The sequence below is a fragment of the Ambystoma mexicanum genome, chromosome 4q (assembly GCF_040938575.1).
Source record: "Ambystoma mexicanum isolate Mex_15411 chromosome 4q, UKY_AmexF1_1, whole genome shotgun sequence".
NCBI classification, from domain to species: domain Eukaryota; kingdom Metazoa; phylum Chordata; class Amphibia; order Caudata; family Ambystomatidae; genus Ambystoma; species Ambystoma mexicanum.
Window position 1 is genome coordinate 862,009,158 of NC_090928.1, and position 17,829 is coordinate 862,026,986.

At 43.9% G+C, this 17,829-nt stretch overlaps 1 protein-coding gene across 1 annotated transcript in view; it reads right to left on the minus strand.

Moving 5' to 3' along the window:
• Positions 1-17,829, minus strand: part of TTC7A (tetratricopeptide repeat domain 7A) — a 2,220,458-nt gene that overhangs the window by 1,946,286 nt on the left and 256,343 nt on the right. The window contains exon 4 of the mRNA XM_069608425.1: positions 9,131-9,261. Within this exon, the coding sequence (XP_069464526.1) occupies positions 9,131-9,261 (131 nt within the window). The remainder of the gene's footprint in view (positions 1-9,130; positions 9,262-17,829) is intronic.

Here is a 17,829-nt window from a genome sequence, read left to right on the forward strand (position 1 = left end):
TGTCCCAGGGCTCCCTTGTCTGCACCCTCCACATTTCTTGAATCTGGTTTATACACAATGCAGCGTCTATTTAACTTCATGGTACGGCCATAGTCAAATTGATATCTGGTGTGTCTGGGTATGCTGATCTCAGCGCGTTCCATACTCTGGCTTGATAGCCATTAAACTGTGCTCCATCATGATTATTATTATTCATCTATACCCCTGGGTACCCTGCCTTCCTCCATATGTCATCTGCCTGTTCTCGACAAATAAACCTTTCATGTCCCCCACTGTCAATGTAATCCCTGCAGTCTGTTTTTCTAATGCATATATCCATTTGCTTGCCTCCGCTGTAAGTGAGGGTAAGTGCGGGTAATGCCTTCATTCGATTTTTTCTGCCCATGTGTGGCCAAGCACATATGTGCCATCCCATGCCCCTTGTGTAGCAATGGAAGCTGAGTTCCTGACTGTTTAACCTATATGGTTCTCCTCCTCTATTGCCTTTTGCTACAGCCATTCAACCTGGTCATGTCTTAAGCCTTGGTCACAAAAGTCTTTCTACCCTCGGTGTGAGTACTGGTGGTATCTCAGCCTCCTCATACACCCGCTGCTCCTCATTTGACACCCACTCATCTTCTTTCACTGCAACATCTGTGTCTCTGGCCATTCCAGTCGTGTCTGCTGATGGTTGCAAAGGGAAACACCCATATGGAGGTGAGGCCATGGGGATAACCCTAGGTGTAGTTGTTACCTCCTTTAGTTCTTTTTGTTCCTCTGGGGCATCTCTTTAAACCGTGGCCATTCTCCATAGTTCGAGGACCCCCTGCCTACTTCTCAACTTTCTCCGTTTATACTTTGCAGCCATATACGTTTACATATGTCCCAACACATCCTTATTGTTTGAGCCCTCTTCAGGCCATGGCTTGTACATTCCCCCTTTTGTAACCGCGACCCACACACAATGGTATTTGAGAACCGTTTCCTGGTACCGCAGAAGCACGGTACACATATGCTTCAGTGGGGTAGTCATAACTCTTCATGGGGCTCCCTGGGACAAGATTGAGGCAAAATTGTGGAGAAGGGTCTTACACCTTCCAACGTCTGTCCCCTCGGCTGGGATTTTTTATGAACTGGGCCAACTCCCAATCCAGACTGTGGGCCAACTCCCAATCCAGACTGTTAGGGACTGTGGAAAATTGCATATGTACGCTAATATAGTCTCTCCCCCCAGTGCATCTTTCTTTGTCATTCTCAATTCAATCTGGGAAAAAGCTTATTGTAGGGTCCTAGTGAGCTGTGTGAAGTGGTGCACGCAGTTTCTTTTGAAAATAGAATCCTCAGCATTGGAATGGACCGTGAACCCAAATAAAGTGAAGCAAAAGTTGTACAGATATGTATGGATGCAGCTTAGGGCCGAGATGTTGGAGGATCAATGTTTCAATGACCACTTTGTCTGAACAATAAAAACCTTTAATGTTTTGGCCCCATATCTGAAGAAGCATCCATCAGGCGATTTCAGGTCTAAAATACTGAGGTTAAAGCTGAACTTGTTCCCTAACCTGGAGCTGTTGGTGATTAGGAGGAAGGACCCGAGGGGAATGAGACTATGTCGTTATTGTGGTCAGGAGGATGAAACCCTAAAACACCTTTGTACAAATTTCCCTGTTTTATGTCCCCTTTGGAAGGAAAAACAGAATTGGTTATCAGTTGCTCAGAGGAGGTTTTGTGAATTAGGATTAAATACAAATTAAATATCTTTATCATTAAGGTTTTTAGAATGTGGTTTTAAAATGTTAACAATAATGTTTTGTATTCTTCTGTGAAAAAGAAATTGATGTTTTTAAATGTGTGAAAAGTTCAGTTCATGTACTAAAATGCACAATAATTAATAAAATAAAAAACTCTTCACACTTCTCTCCTTGCCAAAAAATACTTATTTCTCTGATGGTCGATCCAGTGGCACCGCTCTACACCACACATACACTGCACATATTCTCAGCATCCCCTCCCAATGTCCCCTCAACCCAAACCATACACCCCTTTTTCCTTCCCCTCATACACACACTCACCACCACATATTCATATTACTGAGCGACCATCACCACAACAATTCTATATACACATTAAACCACAATGAATAGCAGAAAACACTGTCACAATAAAAATACACTTATTTACACAATGGTGTAGACCCTTCCACTGTCTCCTTGCCTCGAGATGTGGGAATGTACACTCCTCATGACCCCTTGTGCCGGGGGCGAGGGATGCCTGGCCCTGTATATACTGTACCACGACTCTAATTGCAGCGCTGCCTTCCCTCTTATATGAGGGGATCCCTTTTCCTCTCTTCTATTTTATCACTGTTCCACTACTTAGGATGCCCTCTTTTCTCTCGTCAAAGTAGATCCCTCTAGCCACTATTATAAAGCCAATATATTGGCATGTGGTCTGCTCTCTCCACATACTCACATACACTCAACTTCACATTTCATTTCCCCCCCGTTGCTTTCACCTGCAAAATTGCACTAATGTCTATGGGTTCTCCCGAGTGCCTCCAATGCGGGGTCCCCTTAACTTGCCTGCACAGCTGGGAGCAGCACCCCACTCCAAAGAACAGGCAGGCCTTCTGGCAACATGGCACCTGCGAACCTCAAGTCATGCACGTGGAACTGGTCACTGCAGATGCGCACTTCAACCCAGGATACGCAGCGAGGAAAACCCCTCACTGGGAGCCTTGGATCACATTTGGGTCACCAGTTTTGTAGGGTGAATGACCCAAAACCTGCTCAATAAAAACAATCCGAAATAGGCCAAATATTCAATGGACTGTTTGCAAGGAAAGCAAGCTTTATTACATGTAGAAATATCAGACAGTCCGATAGAACCAAACTAACATGTTGCCTGTCCCAAACAAGTTACATCTTTTATAGCGGAAAACTACAAATTAACAGAACTATACATAAAAAAGATGACAACATAATTCTGCACGCCCCATTGGCTAACACCTGTACAAAATTCTAATGATCCCCTACAGTCCATTACCCTATTGGCTACACATTATCTGAACACATTCCCCTAAACATGTGACCTACTACATCATCACTATGAAACTCAGGAGTTGATTAATTACCAGGAACATTGTTACCATAATATATCTCATTAACAAGTAAAACATTCTTGACCATCATGTGATGTGCACCCCTCCATCAAATCCTGATTAAAGTGTGAATAGTGAAGTCAACTCTGCTTTGATAATACAATGGTCCCTCCTCATTGTACCAAACACTGTGGCACGCACTAACAGCTTCCCATTCTTGTAGATACATTATTGGCATCACCTCTGCTCCTCCAGTCCCAAATCATGGTACAGACCTAGCACATCTTCTCCCTTATCTCTCTGGGAACCCAGGTGCACATGAATTATGTAATCGGGGCACCACTCTTGTGTGGGAATTTCACGTATGTATTTGTCCCTAGAGTGCAGTGCCTGCAATTCAAATAGGATGACCGCTCTTGAGGTGAGGGAAGTAGTGCTCTAAATCTTCGCCAAACCTCTTGGTATCACTGAACACTCTAAATCTTCACCAAACCTCTTGGCATCATTGAACCCCATTTCCTGCTTACATGAATTTAGCCTTCAAAGGCTGCACCCCTATCCTTCCTCCCCCGACCCAACATTCCATTCCCAGCTCGTACGAGCCCTGCAACTTGGCTCAATTAACTGTTATCGACACAGTGCAGCTGACTGTGAGCTTGGCATCATAACTTTTCTCTGGGGGAAATGAAGGGGGACTTGTTGCAGGGCTAACTGGACAAAGCAGCAGTTCCACGTTGAGCCTTTTTCTCACTTCCAAAAACACATCCTGCAACATGCCCTAAAATCCAACATGGCAGAACTCTTGCTACTTATCCTCCAGACCACGCCTTTAGCGCAACACTTCTCTAACTCCATCTCCTTCGCCTACCTATTTGCAGACCCTTTAAAACATAACATCGTACACTACCGATACATGCACAACATGTCACCCTATATTTAACCTCTGCAACCACAACGTGAATGCATTGGCGCCCATTCTGTATGGCTATATGGTGTTTCTAATATGTGTCAAAGCTAACTACAAATGGGTACATAAGCAATCTGCCGTGCCCAACGAGAACTGCTAGCACTAGGACGCCTGCAATATTTGTTGCAGTCTAAATCTCTTCGCCTGTCGAGGATGTTGCACGTGCATCCCAACAGTAGACCCAAGGCTACTGAACCCCAACATGAAGAGTGTGCATCTGAGGAATGCTTCCTCATCTCAGGGGTAGCCCCAAGGCCGCTGACGCTCAGAGAGAAGATCTGTGCATCTGAGGAAAACATCCCTGTGGAAGTAGCAGGGATAAGTCCACTGACAACCAGAGAAGGGTCTGGGACCTCAATGCCACTGAAACAGACGCACAGGAAATTGTCCGCCTCACAGTGGCAAAGATAGGTCCATTGAAACCCAGAGAAGGATTTGGGACTTTTCTAATAATGAGTGAGAGTGGAAAAACAAACATCAAGTTGAAAGATATGGAAAATTACCCTCAAACACCTGGAGAAGGGAGTCATTCTTCTGTAGAAGAAACTGTAGTCCTTTGAATATACTGAGGAAATGCCAGGGGAAGGGAGTCATTCCTGCTAGCCTTATTGTGAAATGTATTGGAGTGTGTGGACCAATACCAGGAGAAAGGAGTCGTTCTCCTGGAAGAAGGAACATTCTGTTGGATTTTTCTTTACTTGTAGTGACATAGGACAGTGGATTTTGATTGTGACAGACATTGTCACAGATCCTTTAGTATTAATTTAATGCAGGGCAACCCCTCTTAGAAGATAGGGATAGTGAGGGTTTCTTTCTACTCTAAATAAAAGTTTATAGCAACCACAATGCCATCCTTGTGTCAGCTTCCTTCTTCGACACCTTTCACAGTGTCGTGTGACAAGGCCAGTACCCTGCCTTGTCAAAAGGTGACTGGTGTACTCTCTGCAGGGATTGGAGGGGTAGGGAGAAATCCAGAGTCAACCCTATCCCTGAGGGCAGGAACACTTAAGAGGACCTCAGTTCCTGTTTCCCCCTTCTCGTGCCAGTCTGCGTGTGTTCAGTGCACTTTTTCCCTCAGGACATACCTCCTCGACAAGATGCTTGTCAGTCTTTTTTCCTCTTTTCTATTTCAGCAGTAACGTAAGAAACCAGCAAAAAGCATCAAAGGAATAGCCTCTGTCGAGTATCCCATTGTGGCAGCAGAGACCCCTCAACCTAATCGCCAACCAGCAGTTCCCCAATCTCCTGCGAGGATCATCCTTCAGAGAGAAAACAGTGGAGAAAGAGAAATGAACCTACAATGCCCACGTGGGGCAGCAAGAACAGCTGCACAGTACAGCCTGGTGATAACGGCAGACTGACACAGCTGCACCGTCAACCCCAGGCCACCAGAAACTTGTAAGGTAACCAAAACCCATAATTCAATTATAACCTAGCGCCTTTGGAGCACCAAACAGTAGCAGCAAAGAACCCTCAATCCAACCGCCAAGCAGCAGTTCCCTGATCTCCTGTGATGACCGTCCTATGGAGAGAAAACAACAGAGAGAGGAACGAACACATAATGCCCGCGCAAGGCACAAGAATAGCCGAGTGAAAGCAGCAGGCAGACACAGCTGCCAGTAACTACCCTAGAGCATTAGGGACTTGTAAGTGAACTAAAACACATCATCCAATTAGAACTTGCCAGCAGGGCACCCCAACTGGGACCCTCTAAAATGAACAGAGACACTGAACTTCCTGTGCCGCTATGGCCATTCAGTGGCAGGCCCATGTGATGAAATTGGGCAGGGCTTAGCCTGCTATTTCTAACTTCACCTCACACATCACTGCCCCGGGTGGGGGAGATAGGACCAGATTGGCAAGGAAAAGAGGACCAATGCCAGGAGGAAAGGGAGACTACAAGGGAGAAACAGAAAGCAGGACGTGTAGGATACCTGGATGAGGAAGTAGTGCAAAGGAGGAAGTCGTAGTGTGTAGCGAATAGTTGTGTGAAGAGGGAGTAATAGTGTAGTGGGAGGAGGAGTGACATCAAAGTGTGGAGGTGAGACAGAGGGAGTGAGACACATCGGCAGGGTAGAGGATTGGAGGAATGAAGAGACAAAGGTGGGCAAGATGAAAGAGTAGGGAAAGTTAGGAAGTCCCTAAAGGGAGTTGAGAGAGATAAAGCATTCTGCATTTAAGTCCACATAACCAGCCGACAACAGCACGAGACAGTAGGGTTCAAGCTTCTGTATATACTAACCTGGGGTCAGGGAAGAGGTTTGATATAAGAAGAGAGAGAAGGACAGCCTTAGGGCCTACAAAGGCTTCAATAAAAACCTTTGAACTGCCTTCGAGATTTGGAGTGATTCGTGTGCCATCTGTAGCAGTCTTAGAAACAGAGCTTATAAAACTTGCAAACCCCCTAGCAATTCACTTTATCCGATGCAGGGGCTACACGTCTTTTACATTTATCATTTGTGTGGTCTGCAACTCCTGAGGCAGGACAGGAGTTGGAACAGTTCCCAACTGAGTTTCCAGGGAGAACAATGGACTGGGTTGAGAGAGCCCTGCATCAAGAGGCTGCTGCCTACACTGTAAACGTGGGGAATCAGAGTGGCCTGGCCGCAACCACTGCCTAAAACTATCAAAGGGCAGAACTCTGCCTCTGTGTCCTCATGCTGTGTAACAATCCAGGTGGCCATCGACTGTGCATCAAAGTGCTGAGGCTTTTGGTGAGTAGTAATAACTATATATATTAAGCATTCTTTGCAGAGCGAGTTTTGAAAGGCAGGTCTTTGCCGCTTTCCCCAAGCTGGCTACTCCAAACTACCCTTTTGATGAATCTGAAAGCATCAGAAAAAAACAGGATTCCTAGTTCACACCAGTGTTAAAATAAATCATATTTTATTCAATGCCTGCTGCCCAGCATAAAGCCAGCTTCCATTGCCAAGTGTTCATTTCTGCTCAACGTGAAGCAACAATAGGAATCCTAAGGTATTCGGTACCCTGATAAACGGGAAATCTAATCTAATAGTATGGCTCCTAACCTCAGAGGCCCAATGGGAGTTATTTGTCTGCCACTTTCTGCCCTTCTACATAAGTCCCTTAATGGAGCAAAATTACACAAATACTTGTCATTAAATACAGTTCCCGTTGTGACTCTGTGCTCTGATGTGCTGCTGTCGGCCATCCCCAACTTGTCTTGGCTGTTGAGTTTTGAAACCTAAAAAAACGATTTAGCAGACGAAGGTCCAGTGGTGCTACTAAAAATGTAAACACTATATTGATTTGCCAGTTGTTCAAATACACCGTGACAATCTATGTACAAAATGTATGAAGTGCTTTCATGCCCTCCTGGTGTCTCCTGCGAAGGGACAGGTCAGGTTTGTCAAATCCATAATGCTCAATGTGTTTTCTGGTTATTCGCCCTACATAAAATAAAATACAGTTCTGAGGGCAAATTCTTCCATCAAAGCAGTTTTCCTTAGCAGTCTTCAAATGCTTTGTAATGCAAATATAGATTCTTTTCTTTCCCAACACATTTACTTCCTTTTGTAATTGGGTAGAGATGTAATACATAACCTCCTTGTGAGTCTTCCACACCCCAGTCCTTACTATAGGTCTCTTACGGGGGTCTGCATTGTCCCCCACTCTATTCAACATATACATCCAACCGCTATTTGAGCTCATCCACTTGCACGGCCTCCGATGCTACTCGTACATTGACAACACCCAGATAATCTTCCTATTTCAACCTGGTCCAGCTTCTCAGCTGCGGGAGTGCCTTGAGGCCGTGGGTTGTAGGATGAGTGACAACTGGTTGAAGTTGAATGGGGACAAGACAGAGGTCTTGGTGTCGGGTCCCCCGTCTGTTCTCTCTTTGTGGACACCCTCTTTCTGGCCTCCCTCTCTTGGTCTCTTCCCAGCACCAGTGGTGTCTGTGAGTGTCTTATGGGTCCCTGGGATCTAGGTGTCAGGCTCTCATCTTCTCTCTCTCTCTCCTGAGGCACAAGTAGCATCGGTCTGCCAATCTGGGCAAAACAAACATAGGGTCTTGTGTAAAGTGCTACCTTTTCTTCCATCTAGGCTGTATGCTCCTGCTGTAGCCTCGCTTGTACTTAGCACTATCAACTACTGCATTCCATCTATCTTGCTCAGCCTCTTTACTTAATGCACCACCTCCAGCTTCTGCAAAATGCTGCAGCCAGACTGTCAGTCAGGCCGTTTTCTCTATGCACATTTCTCCTGCTTTGAGGCTACTGCACTGGCTTCCTGTTTTTCAGATAGTCCAGTTCAAATCTGTGTGCATAGTGCATCGAGCATTTATTGGCACTGGACCAGAATACCTGTAGCTTAAATTCTGTCCACATGTGCCCAGTCGCCCCCTGCGGTCTGAGGAATCTCTTACCATCCAAGTGTCTCGTGTGGGTGGCTGTGCTTTCACTGTGGTCGCAGCTAAGCTGTGGAACGCGCTGCCACAGCCGCTACGTGCCATTAAGGCCCATCTTTCTTTCCGTCGTCTTTTGACGCTTCTGTTTAGATAACCTGCCTTCCCTGCTAATATCCTGGCTGTTGCCACAGCACCAAGATGCCCTCGGGGGTACAACGTGCTCTACAAATGGCAAGAAAAGACACTCGTGCATAAAAGGCTTTCAACAGTAAAACACATGAAGTGTTGGTTCTTCCAAATTAATAGGTGAGAGGCTGCGACAACAATTGAAATGGAAATAGGTGAATGCACTTTTGCACATTTTGGAGTCTTTTTGCTATGCCATTGATGAAGCAGAGCTTTAGAAAGAACACTTTTCCACGCTGCTTGACATGGCAGTTTGCAAAATGTATCATGGCCACAGGACGACTACATTTTCTTCTACGCAACATGTCTTCTGCAATTCGGAAAATAATGTTATTTTGGATAACAGACCATTTCCAGGTTATGGAAAATGCACCTAAGCCTGCAACTCACATGGCACGATTTGTAATAATGGTACCTGGAAAATATGAGTATGTGATAAGTCACAGAGGCAGACTGAAGTATAATGCGGCAGATAAAAAAAAGAATGTACATGAATGAATGACAAGTAATAATAGACTTTTCTTACTTTTTCAATTTTCTGCAAATATACTTGTGCAAGCCAACTGGCTTTCTCAAAGCAGGCAATGACTTCTTCTTCTCTCTCGGAGAGGCGTGCGCGGGAAGCAATGGATGCTGGGGACCGCTCTAATGACAAACCTGTAAAATGAGACAGGATAACACAATGTGACAAGACACCAACAAGGTGCATTGACAATTAGTAAAAATAACTCCTTTACATATTGGATCACTATTTTATGGTTGACCTTGCTATGCTTAGCCAAGGTTAAAATAATAAATGTGGCTGGGTGGCACCCACGATATAGTGCTTGCCTATATCTTCTGAAAATGGTAGGGCTTACAAAACACAATAGGCATTCACGTCCTTGCAGGTAAGTGGTTAACAAATTTGTTGACAAATCTCATAAAAACACATTGAAGGTCATTTTTTTAGTTCTTCGTAATTCATCAGCAGGGACTTGTTACTTTTGCACTTTAGCATGTACAGGTCCCCTCTGGCAAATGTTCTGCATTTGCAGGCAAGAGAGTAGGAGGGGAGGGGAAAAAGGGGCGTACACGGTTGTATGCCACCCTTTTGCCCTCCACCATGAAAATTGAGTAAACGCTGCCTGCCATGTACGCATGGCAGGCAGCGTCTACAATAGATTCATATGGCGTCCGCTGGTGCAAAAAGCCAGTGGACTCCATAGGAATCTCTAGCATTTGCACCAGAATGAAAATCCATGGCAGCGAAAATTCCGGAGAATTTGTATGGCGGAGAGGAAGGGAGCGGGATACGTAAATTACGTTCCATCCCTCCTCACCACCATGCAATTACATGAATATGAGCCGTGATGTGAATGAATGGCGTAAAAGCCATAAAGCTTTTACGTCATTCATTTCCATTCCATGTTCATGGAACTTGTGTTTACTAGCAGATTATCCAGTCACATGGCACTGAAATGTATTCCGCAAAGTGCACAAAATGATCTTCTGCATCCAAAATGCAGCAGGGCCTCCGTACTTGTGTAGTAGGGTTGAAGGAACAAAACAAGAATGTTAAACATACAGAAAAATGAAAAAATAATACGTGAAACACAAAAGATTATCAGTCGAGCCACACACGCAGTTGGCCAGCCGTCCATCCTCAATGGGGTCGGAGGGATGAAGTGAAAATGAAAAACAAACCGTAAAATGTAAAATATTCTGTGTAATGCATAAGATGGCTAGCCAGACAATGTACGCAGTAGGGACACTGTGCATGCGCCATAAGGTCGGAGGGACAAAACAAATGAGGAGCATTCTGCAAAATTAAAAATCCATTTCAAAACACGTTAAGTGAACCGCAGCACCCAACACACGCCTGTCAACTTTACTCACATAGAAATCACACAGTACTCTCCTAAAAACAAAGTAGATTTTTTCATGGAATTATTTGCGTGAAAAACGCAGATTTGCGCACCTTTCTGCCTGAAAATCCCTATTTGAAGTATGGGGATTTTCGGGCAGAAATGCGCAAAAAGTATGCAAGGCATTTTAAAAAAAACATATTGTAATTCAAACCTTAGTCCGAACATATTAAATCCAAAAAATAAATCCATACTTCCGAAAAATTCTCACAAAGGTATAAACTCTTACTACTATCTCTATGCTATTTTTAACATCAAACAATAACATTTATATGCTAAGCACAAGCAAGCACACATACAACAACATACAAATAAACCACAAAACACTTTTAACAAAAGAAATCCACAGATTAACAACAATTCAAAACTAAAGCCTGAGTACAGGTTCCATTAGTGTTTTATGTATTTATTAATTAATTTATCTATGTATTTGCAGTGCTTACACAGTACTTTTATCCAAAGCACTTTAACAAAAGGAATACGGTATAATACAAATAAAAAACAAGACAAATTGGAGAGTACAGATCAAAGAACAAGAGAGTAGATAGCATTTAAGAAAATGGAAAATTAAGTAGTCTGGTTTCGAGCTGTTTTTTAAACAGAGAGAGAGAGGGACGGGACCAAAATTCAAAATATTTTTAGGGGCAAGGAGCTGAAACAAACCAAAGCAAGAAGCTTCCAAATGGGTTGGTAAAGAGAAATCAAGGAACCGTGGTAGGTAGGAGCAAGTGCATGGGTACATTTAAAGACTAGACAAAGGACCTTACATTCACAGCAACACTAGACTGATAGCCATTTGAGGTGAAAGGTGAGCAGAAGAACGTAAGCCAGACAAAGTCCTAACCGCCGAGTGTAAAATAGATAGATATCTCGAAACGCGTTGGGTGTTTTTTTTTTTACTATATTGATTTGTTATGACAAGCAGAGTTCTAAGAGTCTTTCTCAGAAGTTGTGGAATACTCATAATCATTAAATGTACTATATTTGTTCAAACAGTTTGTTCAAATTTACATTCATTAGTTTGTTATGGTATGTTATGTTGATTCATACCACACACCGATACCACCCAAGGCAGTCTCCAGGCACTCACGTGGCTCTGCAAGAAAGAGGACGGGGTTGGTCAGTAAGGGACGAATGACAGGGTAGGTCCAGAACAAGGAGAAACTGGCATCCCTGTGTGTTGGCTTGCAGATGGTAGGTTGTGGACACTGGCTTGTAGTAACCGTACGACTAAGATCCAATGCCTGGGATGTTTTCTGTGTGGCTGTTTGTTGTAGTGGGGTGTGTCAGTGCATTTTATGTGTCTATTTCTGGTATTTGTTGTGCACACTGGCTTGTTGTATCCATATGGATAAGGTCCAATGCCTGGGATCTTTCTATGTGACTGTATGTTATGTTGGGGTGTGTATGTGTAGATTGGCAGTTTTTTAAGGTTGTGCACACTGGCTTGTTGTGTCCATACGGGTAAGGTCCAGTGTCCAGTGTCCAGGTGTGTTTGTTGTAAGTGTGTGCTTGTTTTAGGGTATAGATTGGCAAGGCCAGTGGGTGTGCATAGTGTTTCTGGGTGTCTTTGAGGAAGTAGAAGTGGGGTGGTTAGTATTTTGGCTACTTGCTAAGTTCTTCTATGTGGCTAATCTACACAGTCCTATCTGTTGTGACAAAGGACTGATCTCTGTAATTCTATCTATGTGTGAGGCATAGTTAATCTTCTCAATTCTATCTAAATGTAACCCATGGCTAAACATAACAATTCTATCAAAGTGTGACACATACCTAATCTTCTCAATTCCATCTGAGTGGGACACATGGCTATTCTTCACAATTCTATCTAAGTCTGGGGCATGGCTAAACTTCATCATTCTCTCTAAGTGTGATGCATCTTCACCGCTTTATCTGGCAGTGATGCATGGCTGAACTTCACAATTCTATCTAGTTGTGGCACATGGCTAAACTTCACAATTCCATCTACAGGTTTTGCTTGTTTTGGCCTATGATAGTGTGCAGCAGACAGGAGTTCCCTTACTTTGGGAAGTTATTTTTCTGTTTTTCTCAAAAGATGAATGGGGATCAAGAAGAATCAATAGAGAAGAGAGTTTAAGATGGCATGCATGACAGATGGAATCAGATACACACAACAGAAAGGTTTCCATAGAAAAGCCAGTCTGGAAACCAAATTGTTGTGAGGAATCAGTTTGTGTAGGTTAAGATAAGAAGAAACTTGTACGTGAACCAAATGTTCTAAGCGTCTAGATAACTATGGGAGAAGAGAGATATGGCAGAAATTGTAGGGATCAGAGGAATCAAGAGAAGGTTTTCAAGAAGCAGTAGGACAGTGGTGTATTTAAATGCTGAAGGAAAATAACCTGAAAGCAGCAAGAGATTGACTAGAGCAGTAAGAAAAGAAGCAAGAGCAGGTTAAACAGACTTAACCAGATAAGCTCGAAGGGGTCCTGAAGGAGCAACCATAGGGTGATCCTGTAAGATCATGGATATGACGTCACCTTCAGAAATGGGTGAAAAGGCAGAGAAGTATGAAGTAACCATAGAGGGGAAATGCAATAAAAAGTGTCAGAGGAGCCAGAAGAGCCAATACTGATTGATGAAATTGCAGTACTTTCAGAGGATCGGATGGTTTCAATCTTACTAAGGAACAATTCAGCAAAGTCTGTGGGAGAAGGGTTCAAGGACTTAGAAGGATCAACGGAGGGAGGGTCAGAAGCCTTCTCAGCATGTCAAAGAGCTGTATTGGAGAGTTGGCTTGAGAGGAAAAAAGAGTTTCAAAATAGCTGGATTTGGCATGTTTGAGACCAGAGGCATAAAGGTTAAGGGCTGCAGAGAAAGATTACAGCCTTCATGCCTGCTCAGAAGGGTGAACACGGCCAGTAATGCGCCGCCACCCCAGGCTAAGGCAAGCCTGATCTATAGGCTGTTACCACCCATATCCCCCCTCCTGAGCAGGCATGAAAGCCATTTGCACCCTGGGGTTCATCTGGGGTACAAATGGGTTTCATTATTTTTCCTTGGGAGATTTGCACTGCTTGCACAGCTGGTCTCCCAAGAAAAAAGAAAAAAAACAATATAAAGAAATAAAAGATGGCCGCTCCCATATGGAAAAGGGACTAAGTAACTTGGCCATGTCTATAGCAGAGACTGGGATCGGAGCACAGAATTCTAGTCCTGCAGGTAAGTGCGGATTGAGAGAGGGAGTGGGAAAGGGGATCAGCAGATTTTCGGGGGAGGGTGGGATGGGGAGGCAACAGGGAGAGGCTCCCTGTTGTCTCCCCACATGAACACATAAAAAAAACTAAAAGTCAACTAGGTGAGACAGCTGGTAAATCTGCTGTCTTCCAAATTCTGATGGAGCTCTTCGAAGTGTGTAACTAAATTCCCCTTGTTCTTAGTTTCAATGCATCTCCTGTTTAGGAAATGTTTCAGGGCAGGTTATCCTTATTGGTACTCATAGTCAGTCGTGCATGGGAGTGAATGAAGCCAAACAATCACTCAACCGCTCCAGTATCTCCAATGCATTGTGAATGTATGTTCATTGTTTCATAAGGCTTCCAGTTGCATACAGTGTCAGCTGTCACTTAAAAGCACCATGTGCGCCATGCGAGAATCCGCCGTTTCACTGGAGTAAAATCATTCCTAATGCCATTGGTGAACAATAGTGCTTGCAGTAATTTGAGCACATCGAAATAGGAACCTACTTTATGCTGGGCATAAAGCAGGTTCCTATTTTACTCCAATGAAACAGCAGATTTTCGTTACCAGCTGTCTCACCTAGTAGACCTTTAGTTTTTTTATGTGTGACACCGATGTATGGGTGTTCTGACTGTGGGTGATATTGTATTGTTGACCTACACCTCGGGTTGGCGGAAGTGTACATGCCCCCATTCCCCCTTCTCTTTATACATTCTTCCCCTGAGGAGTTTGTAGTGGATATCAGCAATCAATTGCACATTGCACTTTAAGAGGATTCTTTTGTATCTATGTTTATTGTAATGTTTTCTAAAAATGATTTCAGTTTGTGAACAATGTGTTGTCAATGTAACTATAAGCCAGCTATGGCGGCTCCTAAAATAGAAAAAACAATGTTTGAATAAATATTAATTGTGTATTCAAATAACATCCACATTCTAATTTTGTAAAATATTGGCTGGTTGTGACATGGAACTATGGGTTTGCAGCTGGAATGGTTTTCGCAGTGAGACATGGAACATCGGGTGAATGTGGAAAGAAGGTGGCAATGCCAATTTGACTGCTATTGCATTAATCGGTGAGACAACATGGTCTGAGGGGCTATATACCTTGGATGAAACTTGTTTGGGCCTTTTAGTTAGTTATGCTTTGTAGCTTACCATGCCTTATCCCCTACTTGATATCTCGGGGCATTCTCTCTTTTTACATCTGCAAACTTTTTATAGCAATCCTTAGCTTTATGGAGCGTGGGAACTGACGGTGTGTTGAATAGTGTTATGCAGGGACATGATTGCTGGCATTTTCAGGGCTTCAGGTGGGTTATATGCTGGGGTATGTGGATCTCTTCGGTGCAAGACAAAAAATTGTGAAAAACATGTTGAACTGTATATACTGTTATATGCATACTCTGCTACCCATAGAAGATCAACCCAGTTCTTATCGGTGTGAGTAAGCATGCAGTGGAGGTATTTCTCTAGTGTCTGGTTTGTTATTTCGGTTTGCCTGTGCATTTGGGGACGATGACTGGTTGATAGATGGCACAGAACCCCTTCAGAAATGAGACAAACTGGCTTACCCGATCTGAGATCACTATTGAAGGGAACCCATGTAGCTTGACTATGTGTTTTAGAAATGCTTGGGCTAAGGTTCCTGCATTTGGCAGTCCTTTTAGGGCTTTGAAGTGCGCCATCTTAGATGACAGGTCAATTACAACCAGAATGGTATTGAAGCCACTGCATGGGAGTAGGTCTGTAATAAAATCCAGGGACACGGTATGCCATTGAGCTGGAGGCACTGGTAATGGGTGGAGATGTCCTTGTGGTTTCTTTTTCTGTGTTTTGTGTTGCGCACATATGTCACAGGTCTTAAAGTATTGTATCACATCCTTTCACCAAACAGGCCACCAATAGTGTTGTTAAACTTTTACGAGAGTCTTGGTGATTTCATGGTGGCCTTCGACAAAAGAGTTGTGGTAGTGTTGCATTATCTGTACCTGCGTCGTCGTGTTGGGCAGGTATAACCGGTTACCTGGATAAGGAAGTCCGTCTCTGTTGTCTCGTTGTGGGTCTAAGGGGATCCAAGCCTGCAGCTCCTCTGGCATCATCGACAGTTTGACTGCTTCTTGCAAAGATAAAAAAAAAAGGCTTCTTCAGAATGTTGAATGTTCGTTCAGCATCCCGGGTTAAGGAAAATGTCTTGTTTTTTCTGAGTAGCGAAGTGATGGGATGCACCACATAGGAGAAGTCTGGTATGAATCACCAATAAAAATTAGCGGACCTTATGAAACTGTGGATGATTTTAACAGAGGTGGGTGATGCCCACTGGAGTATTGATTCAACTTTACGGTCATCTATACAGACTCCTTGCAGCATCAAAATGAACCACAGAAACCCCACTTTGGTAACATGGAAGGCACATTTTTCTAATTTTGCACATATTATGTGTTGGCATAGTTTCTCCAGAACTGCTATTAAGTCTTGCACATGGTCTGCGGGCGAGGTGGAATAAATCAGGATGTCATCTATGTAAATAAGTGCACAGACGTCCAGGAGTTCTCGTAACATATCGTTCATAAAGTATTGGAATGCTGCAGGGGTATTGCATAAATCGAATGGCATGACTGAATACTAGTAAAGCACAAATTTGGTGTGGAAGGCCGTCTTCTATTTGCCACTTGCTTTAAACCACACCAGATGATATGCCCTTCTAAGATCCAATTTCATATAGATGTTAGCGCACTTCACTTGGTCCTGGAGCGCCGGTATCAAGGGCAGTGGGTATTGTTTTTTTACCGTGATTTGGTTTAGAGCTCTGTAGTCTATATAGGTACGTAAGTCCCCCTCCTTCAGGGGGGAGGCTGCAGGTGATTTCGATGGCCTTATAAATCCGTTCGCCAGGTACTGGTCTAGATAAGTACAGAGATGCTTATTTTCTTGATCTGTCGGGGCGTAGATGCAACTGCATGGTATTTGTGCGCCTGGCACGGGATCTATTTGGCAGTCATAGGGTCTGTGCGGCGGCAGGGTATTCGCTTGCTCTTCATGAAAGATGTCCTGGTAATCCTCATATTCGGGCGGCAACGTTCCCATGATGCCTAACACTAGATTTGGGCTCTTTGATGGCACCAAAGGATGAGACTTGGTAACAGCGGATGGTTTGTAGTAGCAGGTGTTCTAACAATCAGTAGAGAAGGTTAGAGTTCTGGCTCACCAATCAATGCATTGATCATATCAAATACGATGTATTCCCGATGTCCATCCTGGCAAAGTAGCACAACGTCTTCCGTACACTGGGTCACTGCACTGGAGGTTAACTGTGTGCTGTCTACGGCTACTACATTATTCACAATAGCTTTCTGTAGCAATGAAACATCAATCCGATGGGCCAATGTGTAGTCCATGTAATTGCCCATGGCCCCACAATCCACGTATGCTTCAAGAGCATGCATCTTCCATGGTTATTGAGGACAGATGAGCATAACGGCGATAGCAAGATGCAAGACCATAGATGCCTTGTCTTTGCTCGACAAACAGGCCTCTACACTCGGGCTGCACAGTTTTTCAAAGGCCTTGTATCAGCAGTTGTGGTGTCTACTGCCTCCACTGTGTTTGTAGGTGGTTTGACCATGCAGTCTCTCAGGAAGTGGCCAGACTTGCCACAGTACAGGCATAATTGTTGTTGTCTGCGTCTGGCACTTTCATCCCTAGTCAATAGCCCCTGAACACTATTCAACTGCATAGGTTATGGTGTACTCTCCATATGGGATGGGGTGTTTTCTCTGGGACAATAGTATAAAGGGCACACCTCTGAGCACGAACAGTCACTCTTTCGCTCTTGTAGGCAGGGGTTTAACAGAATTACCAGGTCTATGTGCTCTAGGCGACGGTTGGGTGTATTGACCACCAGCTCTAAGATGTTATTGACCTCCCCTCAAAGCCCCCTGTGAAAAAGCATGGTTTATTTATCCTCAGGCCAATTCATCTCAGCCACTAACCTGTTAAAGTTGGCAATAAAAGCCAAAAAGTCCTGTGACCCCTGCCAAGAGATAATAATTTGTAATAGAGGGCCTGTCCTTGTGTTATACGGGCAAATAACTTCTCCAGTTCTCGTTGAAACCCTG